Source organism: Pistacia vera, unplaced genomic scaffold, assembly GCF_008641045.1.
Source record: "Pistacia vera cultivar Batoury unplaced genomic scaffold, PisVer_v2 Contig106, whole genome shotgun sequence".
Classification (NCBI taxonomy): domain Eukaryota; kingdom Viridiplantae; phylum Streptophyta; class Magnoliopsida; order Sapindales; family Anacardiaceae; genus Pistacia; species Pistacia vera.
This window is the reverse complement of record NW_022195093.1, coordinates 784,514-805,991: the sequence shown is the minus strand read 5'-3', so window position 1 is coordinate 805,991 and position 21,478 is coordinate 784,514. Positions and strand designations below refer to the sequence as shown.

Here is a 21,478-nt window from a genome sequence, read left to right as displayed (position 1 = left end):
ATTCCATCATCCTCCCACAAAATAAGGCATACGTATATTTCCATTCTATAGAATTTTTCAAAACTCTGTTTCGACGTAAGAAAAACGTGTTATGATGTGTGGTGAGCAATCTGTTTCTTTGACTAATCAGTAATATGACCTTCTAACCATACAAACAAATTTGTATTAACAAGAAATTGAAAATCAACAAGACTTAATGAAGAAATTTTGCAGATATTGATAATGAGGACATAATTTTGGGTTAAGGACTAAAAGTCTAAAACAATAAAAAGGGTAATTAGGTGTCCAGTCTGTTCATTTTGACTTTTTAATCTTTTTCACCAATCACGCTGGTTTACTCTGTCCCCTCTTGTAATCATAATCTTTTATATTATAATATTATTAGTGATTATAAATTAATGTTGACTGAAAAAGTTGATAAAAAAATAAAAATTTAATTTAAATACTGTTAAGTTTCTGATTATTTGTCACTTTCAAACTCAAGAGAGGAACAGCAAAGTTTCTAATGCTTGTGTTTCACCGATGTATATATAATTTGTGAAGCATTTTGCTTGCTCATTCATTACCTAACACTGACGACAACTCCATATCTTCTTACCCATTTGTGAATGGAATAAATTAAATCAAAATTCCCACAATGGAAAGCCTTCAAAAACCACTTCAAAATGGAGTCTTTGACAATGTGTGTGATCTGGGTGTGTGTGAATGGGGTTTTTTTTCAAATGGGGTTTTGTTTTTTCTCTTGTAAACATTGCTAGGGTTTGATTTTGGTTCATTTTTGGAGGAAAAAGAGGCAACTTTGTTGAAGGAAGTGACACGACCAATCAGGTTTGGCTTTTGTTTTGTGTTTGTTAGATTTGTTTTTGAGTTTTATTGGGGTCATTAACAGTGAAAGTTTTGATCTTTATTGGTTGTTTGCTTGATCATGTCAAAATGATGGGGAAATGTATGTGTCGGTTGTATTGGTATTAGAAATATGACATGCTTTTTCTTTTGAATATGATATTCTTTTAATTATTATTATTTAATAAAAGTTTGGTAGTCGGTGGAGTTGATTAATGGCGAAGTCTGTGCTTTCTTTAGCATCTTCCCTTTGTTTGTTTTTTTTTTGGAAGTTAGCTGTGATTCTAGGTTTGCTTTTTCTTATTGTTATTGTGTTTTGTTCTGTCTCCATACTTGTTTTGGCACCTGTAATAAAGCCCTTCGTTTCGCCCTGCCCTTTTCCTTTTTTGCTGATTCTTGCATGGTTTAAATAAAATAGTATGTCATGTTATCCAGTTCTGGTTGTGGGTTTTGTGTGAAACTTGTTGGGCATTCATATTCAATGTAAAATCTAGGTTTGTGTTGTTGCCCCTTAACAGAAACCTTTAGAAGAGAGTACAGGCTTAAACCGCATAAGTTTAGAATACCAAATCCAAAGCTGGAATCCTTTTATTTCACATAACTTAGCCATACAACGTGGTTTCACATCATGGCTGCTGCTTAGGTTTTGCTTTCTTTATTGCAGGGAAATTGGCATTTTGAGAGATGGCATCTGATCTTAACAAAACTCTATCAAAGACTTATTTTGGTTTGGAGTTGTGGGTACTAATTGTGATTGTTCTGGTGGTGGCCTTTGTGGTCATCCTTGGGGTATCGCTATGGCTTACTTTTCGAAAGAAATCCAGAAAGGCTAATGACATGCTTCCTGTGAGACAATTTCCTGTTGTTTCAGAGGAAATAAAAGAGATAAGAGTCGATCAAGTTTCATCAAACAATGGTGGTTTACCCACTCTCAAAGATAAATTCAATGATAGGGAATCTGAGAAGGTATTGATCCCACAGGAAGAAAATGGTGATGAAAGTGTCCAGTCAGGCTCCTTTAATAATTTAGAGAAAAATGTGGCAGGGTCTCAGCCGGCTGAAGAAGGAGGCACTGGACAGGTGTCTGCCTACAGGCCATCTTCACATCCTTTGACTGCCCCCTCACCCCTGTCTGGCCTGCCTGAATTTTCACAACTGGGCTGGGGTCATTGGTTCACCTTGAGAGATCTACAATTTGCAACCAACCGGTTTTCCAAGGATAATATTATTGGTGATGGGGGATACGGAGTTGTTTATCGTGGTAATCTGATTAATGGGACTCCTGTTGCAGTGAAGAAGCTCCTCAACAATCCGTAAGTTACATATGAGCTTATTTCAGTGCCTATTCAATATTTAATCTTTTCTTTATTCCATTAGACTATTTATTGCTTGCGGATTTTTGTTGGTTATTAAATTGGTTTGCTTGTAGAGGACAAGCTGATATGGATTTTAGAGTGGAAGTTGAGGCTATTGGGCATGTGCGGCATAAAAACTTAGTTCGACTTCTGGGGTACTGTATCGAAGGAACACACAGGTACTTCATCCTTTTATGTTCTCTCATTCACTGGGGAACTTAAAGTAGTTTTCCTTCCCTTCAGTTTCTTTGTCTACAGTAGGTAAGGGATGGAATGGCGCAATGTTGACAGTGACATCATTAGTTTCTGTTAATATGGTTTAAGAAAGAAAGGGTGAGAATTTGTCCTGGCCTTTTGTTGATATGCCTGTCTAATTTGTGCATAAAAATTTCAGGTTATTGGTATATGAGTATGTCAACAATGGTAATTTAGAGCAGTGGCTTCGTGGAGATATGCATGATCGTGGATATCTGACTTGGGAGGCTCGCATGAAAATTCTTCTTGGTACTGCTAAGGCGTAAGTCCCACTCGTGTACATTTTTGCCATTACTCCATCATAGTTTTATCCACATTATGAATATTTCTTGTGTGTCTCACATGGTTTCATGTTGCAGGCTGGCTTATCTCCATGAAGCCATTGAGCCAAAGGTGGTGCATAGAGACATAAAATCAAGCAACATATTGATTGATGACAACTTTGATGCTAAGATATCTGATTTTGGTCTAGCCAAACTATTGGGTGCTGGAAAAAGTCATATTACAACTAGAGTTATGGGAACCTTTGGGTGAGGTTTTTATTATTCCGTCTGTACACTTGGTTTCCTACAACTCTAATAGTGCACTATTTCGTTTATTATTGCCTCTTTACCTAAACTTGATTGATTATATTTTTAAAGAAATTAAATGTCCTTGGTTTGGAAATAATCCTTTTGTTTTCCCTTTGCTTCTTGAATAATTTTTCAGTTATGTTGCTCCGGAATATGCCAATTCTGGCCTTCTAAATGAGAAGAGTGATGTTTACAGTTTTGGTGTTGTGCTCTTAGAATCAATTACTGGAAGGTATCCAGTGGATTATGGTCGCCCGCAGCCTGAGGTACGCTACGAACTTCTCTTTTTTCAAATGAATGTTGAAATTTTTCATAATATATATGCTACACTTGCTGTGGGACGTCGTTATGGGTACATGTCTGCTCATATTTAAAGTCTATAATTACAATGACATGAAATTGTGTAGACCATCATTATGCAGCTTTCTTTCAGACTATTAAGTTAACTTTGTCATCAATCAGACTTCATGTCATAATATGGAATGTCATAGCAGTCTCCGTGGCCTTGACATGATACCTTTGGTGGCTTTTGTAGGTTAATATGGTTGAGTGGCTCAAGATGATGGTTCAGCTCAGGCGCTCAGAAGATGTGGTAGACCCAAAGCTTGAGACTAGACCATCAACAAGTGCCCTTAAACGGGCTCTTTTGACTGCTTTGAGATGTGTTGATCCAGATTCTGACAAAAGACCGAAGATGAGTCAAGTGGTTCGGATGCTTGAATCAGAGGAATACCCTGTTCCACGAGAGGTTTGAATCTGTTCATTTTCTTCTTTAGAAAACAATACCCAACTTCACTAGAATAATTAATTAAAGACACATGGAAAGTAGTTTTTATTTTTTAACAAAAATAGATGGTGACTGAACACCATCACCAATTACTTGACCATAAGCTATGCAATATTTGACGTTTATTCATCTCTGAGTGGAACATTCTTAAGAGGGGAATTTATCTTGATATATAATACTTAGGATCGAAGACGCCGAAAGAATCAAGCTGGGGCTGCAGAGGCCGAGTCTCAGCGGGAGGGTTCTGACACTGACAGGAATGAAAATCCAGAAGCAAGGTTAAATACCGGAAGGAACCAGCGGGCTTAGGCTTTGACAAAGTCATTTATAGAGTTCAAGTATAAGCACAAGGATATATCTTACATTCTTTTGAATTTCCGAAGTCTCCAGACAGCCAGCCGCACAGTTGAGATTAAGGGCAGGGAAAGGATTGGGGATCTCAAATAGCCCATATGGTTTACATATCCCTGAGGGAGGATTAGTTTGTATCTCAAAGTGGCACTACTATAGGACACCGTCGCCATTGTTAGTGTTTACATTGTACAGGTCTTTTGTGGGGCTTTTTCTTAATTATTATTTTATATATTAAATTTTGAAAAATATAGTGTCTTTTGGGTTGTAGGTCTTTTTTCCTAGAGAGTGATTGTTAATGATTGCCCCTATTGGCAGAATAGGTAAAGAAAACTAAAAATTCAAATTTATTTTGAGTAGCAGAACATTTGAGTACTTTGTTTATCTCTATTGCCCCTTGATTGTTGTTTAGTTGGTGCCTGGTGGTTTCAACTTTCAAGCAAAGCTCATCATATTTTGTATGTGCCTTCCGAGGCAACATTAAGTAGGTTCCTTGTACTCTTTAAACTATACATATATACATCAGAAGACATCCAAGTCTGATCTCAGTTTTACCCTTTGTCATCTGAGGAATTTTGCAAGTTTACTTCAATTGTTATCAAGGAATGCAAATGCTTTGACGCTTGAACTAACGCAAAATTCTAAGTAAGAAATGCAGAAATTAACAGAACTCGGGGGATTTCTTGCATAATTGAATTTGTGGTAAAATTCAATGTTAAATACAGAAAATCCAGTAAACTTAAAAACTCTTGAGCAAAGACATCAAAATTACATCAGCTATTATGTATAGCACCCATTTACATAACAAATCTCAATGAATCAAAATAGTTTTGGGGTTGATTCACAAGTGTGATTTCAGTGGGGAGGACCGGAACGAGTGTTGAGCAGAGGCTGGAGAGCTTTGACAACTATACTCATATTTGGCCGAAAATCAGCTTCATATTGCACACACAAAGCAGCAACTGCAGCCATCTGTTTGGGCATGTACAAGCAAAGAACAGATTAGAAAGACTAAATGCAAATATCTGCCACAAATAAGTAATCACCAAAATGTAGAACTAGTTCCTGCTATAAAGTGCCACCGCCACCATACCGTTCAAATACTTGACAAGTATCTATGGAAAATTAAGCATGCAATATGTAAGTTATATGCAGTTATAATCATAAACTAAAGTTGGCAAAGAAATAAATATACAGTAATGCTAATTTGGTGTATTATTTTCAGTTGAAGTTACCATCTTCGGTACCTTTGCAACTGCCTTAGAAGGGTATTCTCCATTTAACTTAGCGTCAACGCATTGCTTCACCTTATCTTCACTGAGTTTTGGAGTGGCCTAAAACAATCCAGAATTGCATAAAATTCAGCTTGAATGAAGATTACACATACAAGAATTTGCTATCTATCAGTATAGAGAATAACAAAATAGAAAAAATATGTATGTTACAAAACAAGTTACTGGTAGAAAAGAACAAAGATGAAGTTCATACCCATGTCACAAGGCTTTGCTGTCCACGCGGCAGAGTATGATCAACAGGTTTCCGCCCAGTTAAGAGTTCCAGCAGGATAACACCAAAGCTATAAACATCACTCTTTGCACTCATCTGTCCTGTCATAGCGTATCTGCAATCCAAAATCAAATATTAAGGCAGGGAATGTTTATAGGTGCTTCAGAAAAAAAAATAAGACATAATTTTCCAAACCAAGGTTTCAAGTGTACACAGTAGTTCACTAAATAATCTTGTTGTTGATTGATTGTGGTATATACTATATATAGCAATTACCATACATAAATTGCATCACATTCCCATATTTAGGGTGCTAGCCTAGACTTGTTGTTTGTGAATGCTAAATAGTACACATTAAAATTATTTCTTTCTACTATTCATCTGTAGGTAAATTGTTTCTTATTAATCAATCTTACAAGTTCTTTGATCAATCCACGCATTTACCTCATCTTGCCTTTTATGTATCTAATTTGTGATTAGAACATTAACACATAATATAAATTTGCAGTCATTTTTATCATACAAAGATGCAGAAAGCAGAAAAGCACATATTTTGAAGAGTTTAAAAAGAGCTTACTCTGGAGCATGATAACCAAAGTTCCCAAGAACACGCGTGGAATTCATACGTGCTGTCATATCAGGTGCTTGATTTGACAAATCGAAATCAGAAATCTTAGCAACATCCTCTTCAAAAAGTAATACATTGCTCGATTTGATATTGCGATGGATGATACGAGGCTCTGCCTTTTCATGTAGATATTCAAGTCCTCTTGCTGCCCCAACAGCAATTTTAACTCTTTGCACCCATGACAAAACAGGACCTGGCTCTGCTCTTTTTACTCCTTTCTTTCCTATATTCATCAATCGAAAAATATTATATACGTAAATTGAGATTTTTTATTTCATAGGAAATTTTAAAAGCAATTTTTTTATGATCATTCAAAACGGTCTCTGAAAACATCATGTTACTGTTCTTGTAAACGAGTGTGTTGAGAACAACTTTTCTAGTCAATAAAAAGAAAAACAGGTTGCGGAAATAGAAAACAACATTGGAAAGGAGAACCAAGCATGTCCTTAAACTGTGATACGAGAGATGAAATCATTGTCAGGGCAATATTGAAGAAGACTTTAATGGCATAATAATTAGCAGAGAAAGAATGAGAGTAACTTTTTGGTTTCGAAAATTGAATATCATCTTCTATTCATCTCTCAAATTTGTTTGAAAGCACTAGACTTCCACAACCATCAATTACCAAACTTTATACTTAAACCAATTATGATATGCAAAGAAACCAGAATTCTCAAATATAAATGATCACCCCTCAGCTAGAAACACCTTACATGATTTAAAATGTCAATCCACAAAATGATCTTTATTGGTGTGGTGGCTAAGAGTTGAAAACATAGAAATAATATGAGACCACTTACCATGAAGAATGTCATGAAGAGATCCTTTAGAAGCATGCTCATAGACAAGGACACGTAGCGGGCCATCAGTGCAATAACCAACGAGCTCAACAACATTTTCTTGTTTAAGTCTTGATACCATGGAAACCTGTAAAAGCATGTGTGAACTATTAAATCCGAAAAAATATTTATAGCAACATAACAAAGAACTGAAGATAATACACAATAATAAGCCAAACCTGTGCTAGAAATTCCACGTCTGGTTGCTTACTGGAATCTAATTTCTTGATGGCTGCAGATTGCCCACTTCTCAGAACACCAAAATACACTCTTCCATATGAGCCCTCACCAATTAATGAGTCTGCACTAAAATTATCTGTTTTTTCCTTGAGTTCATCAATTGAAATGGCTGGGACAGCTATAGGTTGAACCTTTACTGCCTGTGTTTCCTTTGGGGCAGCTTCTTTCATGTAATAACCTCCGTTATTGCCTAAATGCAAAGCAGCTGATTAGGTTCATAATAATGAAACAAAAGCCATATTAGATGGAACAACAAGGTGATATATAAGAAACCAGAATGTGCCCTTCATTTTACTTGCTGAGTTATTTGGTACAAATGGTCCATTTTCAGAAACTTTATGAATATCATCTTCTCCACAACATCCGAAGCAGTTCATAATTCTTCCCCTCCAATGAAGTAAGCCCTGCGAAGTCAAACTTTGTTTTTAGCTGGCATAGATGGAGAAATGTTTCCTTGACACATAATTACTCCAAACAACAGCAACATAGAATTCAAGAATGCGCTATCAACTAAGAGAATTATTCGTTCAATCCTCTAATTAAGTTCCAAACACTCCAACAAGATCCCAAAATAACAAAGAGAATTGTCAAAAAGAAACCAATTTTGGTACTTGAGTTCATAAGGCATAATGTTAAGCCTCATAGATTAGTAAACCATGTCATTCTCTAGAAATCAAGATCACGATGCCTGAATCATCCAATTCAGAAACGTTTGTTGGATTCATATGTGACATGGTGGTTCAGATTTCATTTGGATTGCAAAGCAATATAACTCAACACTCCACCACATATTGTGATAAATATTTCCATAATCAACAAAAATTCATACCAGTAAACGAATCCAATATCAATTCAACACATGATAACTAAACTTTCCCAATTTTCATTATAAACAAGAGCCAAGTTTAATCTCATTCAGAACTTTGTCAGCAATCAATATAATCAACTCATACAAACAACAAAATACAACCCATAATCAAAACCACAAAACAAAAGATACCCACTTCTTAAAAAGATGATCAAAACAAGAAGAGAAGTGAAAATTCATACCTTTACTAGGTATTGCAAGAGTTGTTACACTAAAAATCTGACTGCGTCAACTCAAGCTTCTTATTTTTCTTGCTCTAAATAAGTTTCATTCACACTGCCAAAGAAAAAGTATAATATGGTAAATGACGATGGATGACAATAAGTGAGAGAGGTTTTAAAGCCGGCTAAGTTGCGCCAAAATGAGAAGAAGCAGAGAAAAGGAGCGCAAGATAACAAGATTCCATGCAAATTTGGGAACTTAGAAAATATCAAGGCAGTTGGTGTGTCTCTGTCCTCCGATTGCTTGACTTTTGTATTAGACAACCCGGAAATATCGACCCTTCCTTTTATAAGTGGTTATAGAATTGTCTTTGGTCTCCTCTTTTTTACGTTGTTGACTTCTCAATCAACAATTTTTATATTCTCAGATATTTGATATACAGTTTTTGATTTTGAAATACAGGAAGTGTATATATATATATATATATATATTATTGCATCGACTTAATAAAAGGTGAGTGATGAGTGAGTTTAGTTTAGTGGCATTACCTGCTCAACATTAATCACAAATAGTGTCTCATTCAGCTGGATTTAGCTGGCAGAGAATTTTTTCCCACTTGGATTTGTTGTTGGAGTGATTACCCTTTTTCATTTTATGCTCTGCATATTGCCTATTATCACAAGCAACAAACATTGTAAGACTGTCCTCTCTGTTGTCAATTATTTTTTGTCTTTGTAAGGACACGATATTAATTTGTTAGGCAAGTGGAAATGGGCTGGTGTGTTTGTCTTTGTCCATTCTTTCGGCTCCCATATGTTACGTCTAAACCCTTTGACATACACATTTGCAAGAATGAATCAGGCTGATGGATCTCAGTCTTTTTACAGTCACAACAGAGGTTTCACAGAAAGCTTTACTTTTATAAGCTTGAAGTTGAGCCGAATGGAGAGGCTAAAATTATTTATGTGCGGGTTTTTTATTCACATCAAATGGTCCTGTTAAGCTTGCTATTGATTCACGGGAATGGACTGGAGAAGCTGAAAGGGTGTTAGAGCCCACAAGGTCCACAACTGAACAATAATCTGCTGAAATTGGCTAAAAAATCAAAGGCCTTTTCAACACGGTCTCATTGCATTGGGTTTTTCCTCTTCTGATAATGAGGTGGGGGTGGACCCTCAGAAGCTAATGTTAATGGCTTGACTGACTCAAATATTTACTTGGGTCTTTGCCTACTATTACACGCAATAATGAAGAAACTACAAAAAGAGAGATCCGTTAGCCATTCTCAAGTCATGCGGTCCAAGAGTTGATTACAAGACTATATCTATTAACCAGAAAGGGACGTCATCAGAGATGGATTCAGAAATTTTTGTTAGGATAAAAACTAATTATATATTAATATTTTTATCTATTAATTTTTCTGTTAAGGTGGGCAAAACTTCAGAAATTGTACATATTAAAATTTTTTTAAAAAATTTGAGGATGAGCCATGACCCATCCTCAACTAGTACTCCTCTGGACGTAATGTTATCTCTGACCCATGGCATCTTAGCAAACATCAAATTTAATATCATTCCAATTAATTTTTAGATTATGGTCTAAAGGTTAGTTGAACTACGATTCAAAAACTATTAAAAGAAACGTAACGTTACCATCTTGTGACATGTTACCAGTTTCGGAGAGAAAGACTCTTAGAAGAGTAGAAGGTTAGGCAAATGATGCATCTCATATTTTATGTTGAATGAGGCAAAAGCGTTTGTTCTTCTGATTGAAGAATTGGTCATAGATGTTTTATTAATGGGTTCTTCTAATCTATAATATTTTGTGCAAGTCTACCTATAGATAAAGCCTATAACATCTTCTATAACTTGAGGTCCAAAGTGCTGATATTTTCAAAACTTTAAAGTCAATAGGGCAAGTAGCCAACCCTCCACCCCCCCAAAATCAGGAATCTTCCTCCTTTAGATTGTAAAAGTTTGTAAGACAAAATAAAGTTCAATAAAATATCATATATCAATTATTATAACACACAACAAATAATGCACCTACACTAACATGGTCCCTATTATTCCTAAACATATGATCACTAAACTAAAGTCCTTAATAAGATAGGTACATTATATATAAATATTGACTCCATGAATGGGAAAACGATACATACTTAAGCCAAATTTGACAAAATTTTTCTTGTATCGGTGGATTCGCATAAAGTTGTATGCTTTATAGTCTTGTTTGATTTGAACCCATATCAACTTTGTGATGTACTCAAGTCATATATAAACAAGACCTAATTTTGTTGTTATTAATGACATTTAGTAATGAAATTATGTTTATCACAAAAAATTCTTCGCTAAATGTCAAATGCCTTGTGGTATACATCCATTGGATGGATGTACATGTGTTGCACGAAAAGTTTTTGGTATAAAGATAGTCTTATCATGTAAGAAAGCTTCTTTTTTTTGCCTCCATTAATTTGCTTTTATAAACCATGAGTTCACATTCACATTTGCTTTTTCATATAGAGAGGGAGAAGCGAATGATGATAAAAAAAAAAAAAACAAAATTGGTTTCAACTTTGAAGACAGAGAGAAAGAGAAAGAGGTATCTCTTTCTTCCTCATTACTGTCAAATTTTGTCAATAATATGACACTATTTGCTTTCAAAATATCTCATCAAATAAAATATCTCCAAATCCCAAGTGAAGTTCAATTCACTTAATTTCTTTTTCTATGGGACCAATATATGATGATGTACTTAACAATACAGGGACTTAGATGCTACTTTTTAAACTCAATTATTTCATTTCTTTTTACTTAAATCGTGGATGTTTAGATGGAGAATTGAATTTGAGATTATACGTTTATCTATATTTTGTCCTAATTATCTGGGCTACCTACGAATGGGTATATTGATTATCTCTAAAACTAATTAATAATATGATAGTGAATATACTTAGATGAATGTTGCACATAAGAAGTATTTTTTATTTTTTTAATCATGCAAAGTTCTCCCGTGTAGAATATAGACAAAGGGAATTAATTCATATGCCATTTGAGCCCACAAAGGAAACATGAAGACCCCTCAGCTCAATCTGAGAGACAAGACAATATTGAGTGGTTGATGACAGTTGAAAAATCCAAGTTAATTAACTCCTGGAGCCTTTAATATAACATTATTGTATTATTTTATGATACTGTATTAAGAAACTGTTAGGTGAAATACTGATGAAGCTCATAGCTAATAAGAATCCAATATATAATTAATGGTAATGCATTGCATGGTTGCTTCCTTGTGGACATTAATGAAAAGTTAGGAGAAGGGCATTAAGATTTTGTGCAGAAACTTCACTGTTAAGTCATTGTCTGGGGCTTTTAGTTGACTGTATGATCTCCACCATGTGCAGTAGTAGTGGAGACCAGTGTTGAGAGATAGGATAAATGGACCATGAACAAGAAGGGGAAACAAAGACAGAAACTTTATAAGTTGAGAGGAGAGGGGTATTATTCTTAATTCACTTGGTCCATATTCTCCATCAAGCTCCATCCTCCATACCACTCACATGACTTGCCAACAATTCGGTCCGGGACCGCATCAAAATAACTTATATGGTTAGGGCCGCTGCTGGTTTTCTTCTCCCTTTGAACTCTCCAAATTCGGCGACCAATCGTGTCGTGCCACATAAATGCATATATATGTTTCATTTGTATGTGTGACTTACAAGTTTGCTTAGGTTATCTTAATCCCTGGTTTTACATGAACATCTTCTGGTTTTATTGATTCCTTAAATTATTTCTGGCTTTTTGTTTTTCGGTGAAAGCAACATAAAATTGTGATATGATAGCCTTGGAAGCTTAAAATCATTCATGATTCATGACCCAGTGAGTTATTTGTATCCCATACGTAATGAGTAGGGTCCAGAAGTTGGACATGGCTCAGTTTCTTGGCATCTACACGCCTAGTAATAAAGGATATGTTCTTATCCTCCTTTCCACGCTATACAGTACCAGAGTAACGTTACCTCTTCTAATTGGATCTTCATTCAATGGTTCAGATGGATGTAACGTTATCTTCGGGATCGTTACAGGTCTCGTACATCCTTTAGATTAAAGATCTCTCTCGTTCACATTGGGTACTGTAGTTGTTCCCCCTCTTGCCTGTTAATTTGCTCCAGCTAAATGCAACGAGAAAATGAGATGTAAAAGCTGGTGGGTCTGACCGCCTGCAGTGGATTTGGCTGGACATGGGTAAAAATTTGACTCATTTTGGACTCTCTCTTGTCACCGTCTACAGTTTGTTGCTAATGCTTCTCTTTACTGGTCACACGAATGACTACCCCTCAAAGTATTACAGTGCAATTTCATTAAGCAAAATTATGAAATAAGCAACAGGTTTTGTCCATTTTTGCACCAAAAGGGTGATTATCAGTTGTTGCAGTAACTCAATATATACATGTTACAGCAACCCATTTGATATTATCTTCTTTCAAATGATGATTTTATTCGATTCCAAGGAACAAGATTTGGTGACAGCTTGATGGTTGAGTTAATAAGTTTTGTAAGGATAAATCTCTTTGAAATGTGGCCTCTAGTTTTGGTCAAAATTGAAGAATCAGATCCATAATCTGATCTCCTTGATTTTCACACTGTGTGTTAGTCTGGCTTTTGTAAAATCTTCTTCCCATAATAAATATAATGCTCGTACGAGATTGAATGCAATCAAGAGAAAACTTGTCCCACAAGAGTTTAGTACCTAGAATTCTAAAAGGTTTAGCCAAGCCGCCTCCTAATCAAACAATTAAGAACCGTCATTAGCTATTGGTCCACTCAGACTTGGTTTAACTGAATTGTTTCAATCAACTTGTCCATATTCGTCACAAAGAAACCCAATACTTTTAAAAACTATTAAAACCCTCCGGGAAGGAATTTTTTTTGGTATTTACCCAATTTTTTCACCCCACCAATCACATGTCACCAATAAGCATCAAGGTTCAGGCAATCACCAACCCCAACAGGGAAAGTAGCAGTGGTGACATCGATATTTGAAACAACCCACACAAGGGTAAAACTAAGACACAAAGTCTCTGTAACTTTACCCAATTCAACGTAAATGTGTGTCAGTCAGTGAGGTGATTTATTCTGTGCAGATGGAGATTGACATAGTAAAACATTTTTACCCAAAGAAACAGACAAACTGTTAAGGATTCTAGCCAATACAGGGTGCACGCGTGGTGTAGGCCACCACCATTTTAGCATTCACAGTATGAGAGCGAGAGACACGGGGTGTGGGGCTTAGATTCCTAAAGGTTGCGTCAATAAAATAAACGAAAAGTGTACTACCCTCTCTCCCCACTCAAACCGCATTTATATCAAATTAACTCTTCTCTTTCCTAACTTTTTCCTAAATTTCCTCACTTCTCTCTGTTCTGTCCGGTCATCTTTACGGTTCTCTCAGGTTCAAAGCTCCAGCATCTGACAGGCTCACTAGTCTCTGGTTAAGTTTCTTTCTTTCTTTCTTTTTGTGTTTGTTGGTGATTTTGCATAAAGTTCTATGGTTTATAAGTTTTCCAGTATAAAATTGTTGTCTTTAGCTTCGTGGTGATGAAAATTTTGAAGCTTTGTTCAAGTGATGGGATTAGTGGTAAATTTGTTGTTGGTTTTTACGTGATTAGTTGATTAGTGGGTAATTGTGTTGTTTTGGGCATGTGGGCAGCTCTTGTTTGGATCCATGGATGTGTTCGTGTGTTGTTTTTGGACTATTGGGGACATAGATAAGGTGGTATTTAGGACTTTGATTGGGCTCTGATGTTTCTTTGTATTTGAGTTTGCTAGTTTGTAAAAAGGTTTGATCTTTGTTTGTTATTTGGTTCTTGTTCGTTTACTGTACTGTTGTTGGTTGCATTGGGTTCTGGTTGTTTCAATTATCTGGGTTTTGTGGAATTTGAGTTGATGGAGACTAAATTTGGAGGAAAGGTCCATTTCTATGGTCCGGTGGTGTCGGGTGTAAAAGCGGTTGGTAAAAAGAGCTTGGAATGGGATTTGAACGATTGGAAATGGGACGGAGATCTGTTTACTGCTAGTCCATTGAATCCTGTACCATCAGATTGTAGAAGTAGGCAGTTATTACCTGTTGGACCTGAAGTACCGGCAAATGTTGGGTTGTCAAATAGTTCGTCATCATGTTCAGAGGATAACAATGTTCTGAACGAGAAAGCGAACAGAGAATTGGAGAAGAGGAGGAGGGCTGTGGTTGTTGAAGATGAAGAGTTGAATAATAATGGGACTGGGTCACTTAATTTAAAGCTTGGTGGGCAAGTTTACCCTATAATGGATGGGGAGGTGAAGAGTGGGAAGAAAACGAAGATTGTTGGGACTACTTTAAATCGTGCTGTTTGTCAGGTGGAGGATTGTAAGGCTGATCTTAGCAGTGCCAAGGATTACCACCGGCGACATAAGGTTTGTGATGTTCATTCAAAGGCCACTCAAGCGCTTGTGGGGAATGTTATGCAGAGGTTCTGCCAGCAATGTAGCAGGTGTGTTGGATTGCCTGTATGACTATCTTCTCTTGAAAAAATAAATTAATAAAGGAAAGAGTTTATAAATGTTGTCAATAATTTTAATGGATACATTTCACTAGTTATAATTTTAGATTCAAAAAACTAGTTGTGTTGATTCCTAACAAAATTTTGTTTGGATTTGAGTAAATCCTGCCTTAGGCATAGTTGTATGTTGTAGAAAAATGTTTTATTTTTATTCCAGATAGATGCAACTTGGTTATACTTATGGGCAGGTTCCATGCACTTCAAGAGTTTGATGAAGGTAAGAGAAGTTGTCGGCGGCGTTTGGCTGGCCATAACAAACGAAGAAGGAAAACTCATCCTGATAATGTAGTCAATGGAGGCTCCCTGATCGATGAAAGGGGTAGTAGTTATCTATTGATAAGTCTACTGAGGATTCTTTCAAATATGCACTGTAAGTATTTGATTTGCTGAAATCTGTCTACTTTTCTGCTTTACTAATATAATGGTGTAAATAGGGTTGTGTAGTATATTTGATAGAATAATCAGCTGATAGTCTAATATCATTGCAATCGTACAATTCTGCTCTAATGATGTTAAATAACCAATAATCCTGGAAGCTTAACCTTATAAGAAATGACATCACAGTAATGTATGATGTTAAATCATTATACATTTCTTCATGTACAAGGCTGGGCTTTAGTCATGGATGTTAGGTGCGTGTATTGACCAGTTCACATGCTCTTCTTGCCATGAAAATTGCAAAATTGTTTGAATTTTAAGCTGCACTAATGAAAATTGGGCGGTTTGATGCTTAGTCTTTATGTTTGTCTTTCGCATCTCTTACTTTATTTCCGAGTTCAAAACAGTGGTGCCATCTTTCTGATTGGAATTTGACTGAAATTGTGATTCTTTGAAAGTTGAAGTACTATATAGAACTTGACATGAAATTAATGTTTTCATTGCATAATGATGTCTTCTTTTGTCGCGTTTCTTTAAATAATCTAAACTCCACCTTCGACTCCTGTCACCACAGTAGTAGAACTTAGGATGGCAAAATGCTAGTTTGGGTTATACAAGATTTTCAAGTGTCAACTTAGTTATATAAGTTCTTTGATGTTTAAGGAATGTAATTCAGTTGAAGTGAACACTTGGCCAAGTGATAGACAGTTGAAGGATAAAATTTCAGAGTCACAGCATATTGTTGTCTCCTGTCTAGGTAGCATCTTCCCTTTGTTTAAGGCACGCATGGAAGATGACCTAGTGTTATGAATGGCCTGGACTATTTGACCCTTGGTGTGGATGGCTCATTTGTGGTTCTTCTTCTATCAATAATGGTTATCTTTGATCAGCTTACCTTTCTGTTGCCTGGTTGTCATTTTTTTGGCACAATTCCTTCCCTCAATTAATGGAGATATCTATATTACATAATCTAGAAATGTTGAATGCTGATTCATCTTAGTAAGTGTCATTCATCTTATAGTAATTGTAACTAAAGTATTTGTGTTATGTGTTCCTGTCTTAATCTCCTTTTAGGTGTCACTCTTAGCACACATTGACTCTGTAGATTTTTCTATATTAAATTGCAGCAAATAACTCTGATCAAACAAAGGATCAGGATCTGCTTTCTCATCTGTTGAGGAACCTGGCTAGTCTAGTTGGTACAAATAATGTAGGGAATGTATCTGGGTTGCTGCAAGGATCTCAAAGTATGCCAAATGCTGGGATGTCTTTGGGGAATGTTGGTAAGGTTCTGGATGTGGTTTCAACTGTTCCTGAACCTGCTAGACCTTCTACTTCATCCTGTAAGATAGATAATTGTGTTGGATTCTCAGACTCCACGAGATCCATGATCCAATGTGGAGCTGTACCTGCTTCTAATTTGGTGCAGAATAGAATATTTAGCAATGATGCTCAAGTTGGAAGTGTACAAGCACCGTCAGGTTTCCAGTCCACAGCAATGTTTCCTTCAAGAGGCAGCCTGTCAACTAAAGCAAATGAACCAGAGGCTACATATGGGAGGAGCAAGATTAATAATTTTGATTTGAACTATGTTTATGATGATTCTCAAGAAAATGGAGAGAATCTAGAGAAGTCTCATGCTCCTATAAATCGTGGAACTGGTTCTCTTTATTGCCCTATATGGGTGCAGCCAGACTCTAACAAGTCAAGTCCACCCCATACAACTGCAAATTCTGATTCAACTTCTAGCCAGTCACCATCTACCTCTAGTGGAGAGGCTCAGGTATAACTGAGACAGTAAGCTTAGAGCTCAAATTTCTCTGGCTTTCTCGTATAGGGGTGTCAACATTGATGTTCTTCTTCTATAGAGAGAACATTGATTTGGTCTTGTACTCTGAATGAGCCAGTAATGATAAAGCATGCTTTAGTACAAGTATGTCATTGCTACATTTCTTTGAATGATTGTTTCTCTTGACAATATCTCTTACCAATTTTCAGAGTCGAACTGACCGGATTGTTTTTAAGCTCTTTGGGAAGGACCCTAATGATTTCCCTATTGAGATGCGAAGACAGGTATTTTCTGGATCCTGTTTGGTTGCAAAACTTGATTTTGTAGTTCCCTTAGTGGATGAAAAATTTGATAAAAAAATTTCAATTCCCAGATCCTTGATTGGTTATCCCACAGTCCTACAGACATTGAAAGCTATATAAGACCTGGCTGTATTATACTAACAATATACCTTCGTCTGGGTAAACCCGCATGGGAGGAGGTATATTCCTAAGTTGTTTCCAAGACGTTTCTTTATTTTTTTATTTTTTTATTTTTTGTGGGTGAATTTAGCTCTTGATCCCCATTTAGGTAGGTTGATGATTAGAAGCAATAGTGAAACAACGCATGTCGATACGACACATTTGGGCTCCAGTTTAAGGAAGCTTCTTGATGGTTCTGATGAGTCATTCTGGAAAACAGGATGGTTGTATGCTAGGGTGCAACACTCTGTGGCATTTATATATAATGGTTCTCTCTCTCTCTCTCTCTCTCTCTGTCTCTCTCATTGTGTGAACGTGTATGTTTGTGTATGTGTAGTGTTGTTGTTAGAATGAAAGAGACTTCTCAGAACCCCCTTTTCATGTTGTGGCCAGTGAATTTCTGAGTTCTGTAGTGGCAGTGCAAATAGAAGAAAACATTGTGACATCTTATGTCTGTGATGCAGGCCAGGTTGTTTTAGACACCCCCTTACCTCTAAAAAGCCATAAAAATTGCAGGATCTCAAGTATCAAGCCAATTGCAGTGTCTGTGTCTGAGAGAGCTAAATTTACAGTTAAAGGTTTCAATCTTTTCCGGACCACAACAAGGTAATTTTGTCTTCCTTGCATGCATCTTTACTTTATACTCTTCCATAGTAGACAGTAGATTAGAAAGAAATAGTCTCAATTCTCACATTTTAGTTTCTCTTTTTATTGATCTAATATAATTTTTTTGTTAGATTTACTGCAAGATTGATAAAATCTTACTATTTTTTGATGTCAGATTACTCTGTGCTCTAGAAGGAAAGTATCTGGTACAGGGAACTTGCAATGATTTAATGGATGGTGCCAGTACTAATGAACATGATGAGCTCCAATACCTGACCTTCCAATGCTCTTTACCAGATGTTTCTGGGAGAGGATTCATTGAGGTTTGGATATCCTTTGTTGCTTTTATCATGTTGTATTGCTTGGTATTATATGAAGTAAACTTGGTATAGTCCTGTTATGAATTTTTTGTGGTGCTGTCCTGAGTTAAGTTGAATAGGAGTGTTTAACTATTACCCTAGTAATCTGTTTTTTTGGTTATGACTTTTGATCCCCTGTAGTTGATAGATGCTACTTTCGGATCGTCAAACTAGAAATTGATTCCGATCCAGTAGATTACTTATTATAGCTATAAGAATCCTGTGAAATATCCCAGATCCCTCTCCTATTTTTTCCCTTCATCCTCCGTCTTCAAGTCCTAAACTTCAGGTCATTTTAGAAATTCTAGACGATTATTGAGTTCCTGCTGTTGGTAGCTCATTTGAGATTAGATATGCACTCCTTGTTCATCTCATGCTTTCTTATCTTTTTAAAAAGAAAACATTGACTGTTTCTTTATAAAATATTTTGTTAGTTTCATTTTCAACTTTTGAAAAGAAAATTGACCGAGGCTATAGAAGAGGCTGCAAGAGTTTGGTACAAGAAATAATTATTTCCTATTGCTCTCTTTCATTCATGTGTATTTTATATTATTTTGAGGTTTTGGTCTTTGTCATATCAGGTTGAAGACCATGGTCTGAGCAGCAGCAGCTTTCCATTCTTAGTCGCAGAGCAAGAAATGTGTTCTGAGATTTGTATGCTTGAGGGTGCAATTGAGGCTGTTGAGATTGAGGATGACTCTCAGAAGAAGGCTGAGAATATTGAAGTCAAGAATCAAGCGCTGGACTTTTTACATGAAATGGGTTGGCTTCTTCATAGAACTCGTCTGAAGTTTAGGCTGGGTGATGTGGATCCCAACTCAGATCTCTTCCCTTTCAAACGGTTCAGGTGGCTTATGGAATTCTCAATGGAACATGATTGGTGTGCCGTAGTGAAGAAACTCTTGGGCATTCTGTTTGATGGAAATGTTGACAGAGGAGAGCATAATTCCATTGAGCTTGCATTATTAGGTATGGGTCTACTTCACAAAGCTGTGCAAAGAAATTGCAGGCCGATGGTGGAACTATTATTAAGTTATGCTCCAGGTAAAGTATTAGATAGACCAGGATCTCAGGAGAAGCAACAATTGGATGGAGGCTACATCAGTTTCATATTTAAACCTGATGTTGCTGGGCCAGCTGGATTGACTCCACTTCATTTAGCAGCTTGTAGGGATGGTGCCGAGAATTTGTTGGATGCCTTAACTGATGATCCTGGACTGGTATCTTCTCATCCCCTTATTTACTTGTTGTATATTAAGCCCAGTTACTGAAGTTTGACTCTTTGACTTGTGAATGACCAAAGATTACAAAAGTGACCCTCATGTATGATTTGTTTGTTCTTCTGGCATATGCAAATTCCAAATTACTTATGACCTTTGTTCCTGGATAACTTAAACCAAAACATGAAATTCTTGGATAACTCAGAGAAGTAGACTGCTAACTTCTAATCATGTTAAAGTTTCTTGCTCTCTCTCTCTCTCTGTATTTTTGTTCGTGAAGCACTATTGCATAAAAGTATATACCTTTTTAGTTTATTACAATAAAGAATTTGCTTGAAATTTTATACCCAGTTCTGATTTGATTTAGGTGGAAGTCTATGTAAGTCATTAATTCTTAAAGCAATAGATGACCTCATGTTTATGCCGATATTGTTTGTTATTGCATCCTGTTGTTATACATGATTTCTTCTGATACTTGTGTATATCTTGTGCTTCTTTGATGGTGCTCATACGAGTTGTCATGTTCAGGTGGGAATAGAGGCTTGGAAGAGTTCCCGTGACAGTACAGGTATGACACCAAATGATTATGCATGCATGAGAGGCCAGTACTCCTATATTAATCTAGTCCAAAGAAAAATCAACAAGAAATCTGCGGAAAGTGGGCATGTCGTCCTAGATATGCCTGGTGACCATTTGGACTGCATGACCAAGCAGAAACCATCAGATGGGCTTAAATTGTCTGGGGTTGTTAGCTTCCAGACTGAAAAGATCGAAACAAAAGTGAAGCTGCAACATTGCAAATTCTGTGAACAGAAGCTTGCTTATGGAAATCCCAGAACATCATTGGTATACAGGCCTGCAATGCTTTCAATGGTGGCCATTGCAGCTGTCTGTGTCTGCGTGGCACTGCTCTTCAAAAGCTCACCCGAAGTTCTTTATGTGTTCCGGCCCTTCAGATGGGAAATGCTCAAGTATGGCTCTAGCTAAGTTAGTTATAATAATTAGTTCCTAGAGACACTAGGCGGGAACTGCTCTAAGTAAGTGGTTTAGCTAAGGTAATTTATACTAATTGGTTCACCGAGACATGAGCCAGGACTTTTTTTCTTCCCCACATTTTCTGCCCTTTTTACATAAAGAAGAATGTAGAAGTCCTGCTGATTTGTATGGATTTAGATCTCAGGTGAAAAATAATGTTGTATATGTGTCAATGATAGTTGATTTTAATTTTTATACATGGAAAAGTTCAGCTACATGTTTGTGTTGTCTATACAATTTATTAGACATTGCAGCAAATGAACATAACAGTAATAGTTCTTGTGAGTTTGAGGGTGTTTTTGAAGCAAAGGCATAAGAGTGATTGAGATGCCACATTGCTGCAGTTGCTACTTGACTGTGTTGTTAGATTTAGTTTGAAGAATCCAATGATGTTAAGAAGAAGTTGGAACTCATCAATCATCATCTCCTAGAGGACCTAGACCATTACTTTGAACAAAATTACCAAACTCCAAAAAGTCAACTTGAGTCTTGAAATGAAATAAATGTGTCTGGATCATAAGGACACATGGGATTGTGTTGCTGCTCTGGGTAAACTTAATTGCTGTATAGGGACCATGAAGATTTTTATTATTTCAATAGATCTTTTTTCCATCCAAACTTTATTC

At 36.4% G+C, this 21,478-nt stretch overlaps 3 protein-coding genes across 7 annotated transcripts; 2 read left to right on the top strand and 1 right to left on the bottom strand.

The window, feature by feature from the left end:
* Nucleotides 1-519: 519 nt before the first annotated feature.
* On the top strand, nt 520-4,717 carry LOC116130224 (probable receptor-like protein kinase At5g18500). 4 transcript variants are annotated; one of them, XM_031415974.1, is made up of 8 exons: nt 520-828; nt 1,508-2,156; nt 2,273-2,377; nt 2,593-2,715; nt 2,813-2,983; nt 3,162-3,291; nt 3,561-3,773; nt 3,996-4,717. In XM_031415974.1, the coding sequence occupies exons 2-8, from the start codon at nt 1,528-1,530 to the stop codon at nt 4,119-4,121; spliced, it is 1,497 nt and encodes a 498-aa protein (XP_031271834.1). In that variant the 5' UTR covers nt 520-828; nt 1,508-1,527; the 3' UTR covers nt 4,122-4,717. The 4 variants fall into 4 exon arrangements, with proteins under 4 accessions (XP_031271834.1, XP_031271849.1, XP_031271842.1 ...); XM_031415989.1 differs by lacking the exon at nt 520-828 and adding an exon at nt 1,070-1,131; XM_031415982.1 differs by lacking the exon at nt 520-828 and adding an exon at nt 1,146-1,337.
* Nucleotides 4,718-4,811: 94 nt separating this feature from the next.
* LOC116130251 (pto-interacting protein 1-like) lies at nt 4,812-8,784 on the bottom strand. 2 transcript variants are annotated; one of them, XM_031415999.1, is made up of 8 exons: nt 8,427-8,784; nt 7,672-7,780; nt 7,316-7,566; nt 7,098-7,224; nt 6,247-6,520; nt 5,652-5,784; nt 5,399-5,497; nt 4,812-5,135 (listed from the first exon to the last, which is right to left on the bottom strand). In XM_031415999.1, the coding sequence occupies exons 2-8, from the start codon at nt 7,751-7,753 to the stop codon at nt 5,019-5,021; spliced, it is 1,083 nt and encodes a 360-aa protein (XP_031271859.1). In that variant the 5' UTR covers nt 7,754-7,780; nt 8,427-8,784; the 3' UTR covers nt 4,812-5,018. The 2 variants fall into 2 exon arrangements, with proteins under 2 accessions (XP_031271859.1, XP_031271867.1); XM_031416007.1 differs by having other exon boundaries at nt 4,813-5,135; nt 5,411-5,497; nt 8,427-8,778.
* Nucleotides 8,785-13,760: 4,976 nt separating this feature from the next.
* LOC116129395 (squamosa promoter-binding-like protein 1) lies at nt 13,761-21,067 on the top strand. The gene is made up of 10 exons (XM_031415142.1): nt 13,761-14,935; nt 15,193-15,374; nt 16,510-17,165; nt 17,381-17,455; nt 17,545-17,654; nt 17,776-17,900; nt 18,097-18,238; nt 18,414-18,561; nt 19,179-19,817; nt 20,346-21,067. The coding sequence occupies exons 1-10, from the start codon at nt 14,352-14,354 to the stop codon at nt 20,802-20,804; spliced, it is 3,120 nt and encodes a 1,039-aa protein (XP_031271002.1). The 5' UTR covers nt 13,761-14,351; the 3' UTR covers nt 20,805-21,067.
* Nucleotides 21,068-21,478: the final 411 nt, after the last annotated feature.

Bases quoted from the DNA above. Each gene is read 5' to 3' on its own strand.
- LOC116130251 (XM_031415999.1), bottom strand. From the start codon at position 7,753: ATGAACTGCTTCGGATGTTGTGGAGAAGATGATATTCATAAAGTTTCT. The intron at 7,567-7,671 runs GTAAAATGAAGG...CTTTGCATTTAG, and splicing joins TGTACCAAATAACTCAGCAA to GCAATAACGGAGGTTATTAC. The intron at 5,785-6,246 runs GTAAGCTCTTTT...TTTGGATTGCAG, and splicing joins TTTGGTTATCATGCTCCAGA to ATACGCTATGACAGGACAGA.
- LOC116130224 (XM_031415974.1), top strand. From the start codon at position 1,528: ATGGCATCTGATCTTAACAAAACTCTATCAAAGACTTATTTTGGTTTG. The intron at 2,378-2,592 runs GTACTTCATCCT...TAAAAATTTCAG, and splicing joins TGTATCGAAGGAACACACAG to GTTATTGGTATATGAGTATG. The intron at 2,984-3,161 runs GTGAGGTTTTTA...ATAATTTTTCAG, and splicing joins AGAGTTATGGGAACCTTTGG to TTATGTTGCTCCGGAATATG.
- LOC116129395 (XM_031415142.1), top strand. From the start codon at position 14,352: ATGGAGACTAAATTTGGAGGAAAGGTCCATTTCTATGGTCCGGTGGTG. The intron at 14,936-15,192 runs GTGTGTTGGATT...ACTTATGGGCAG, and splicing joins TTCTGCCAGCAATGTAGCAG to GTTCCATGCACTTCAAGAGT. The intron at 18,239-18,413 runs GTAATTTTGTCT...TTTTGATGTCAG, and splicing joins CTTTTCCGGACCACAACAAG to ATTACTCTGTGCTCTAGAAG.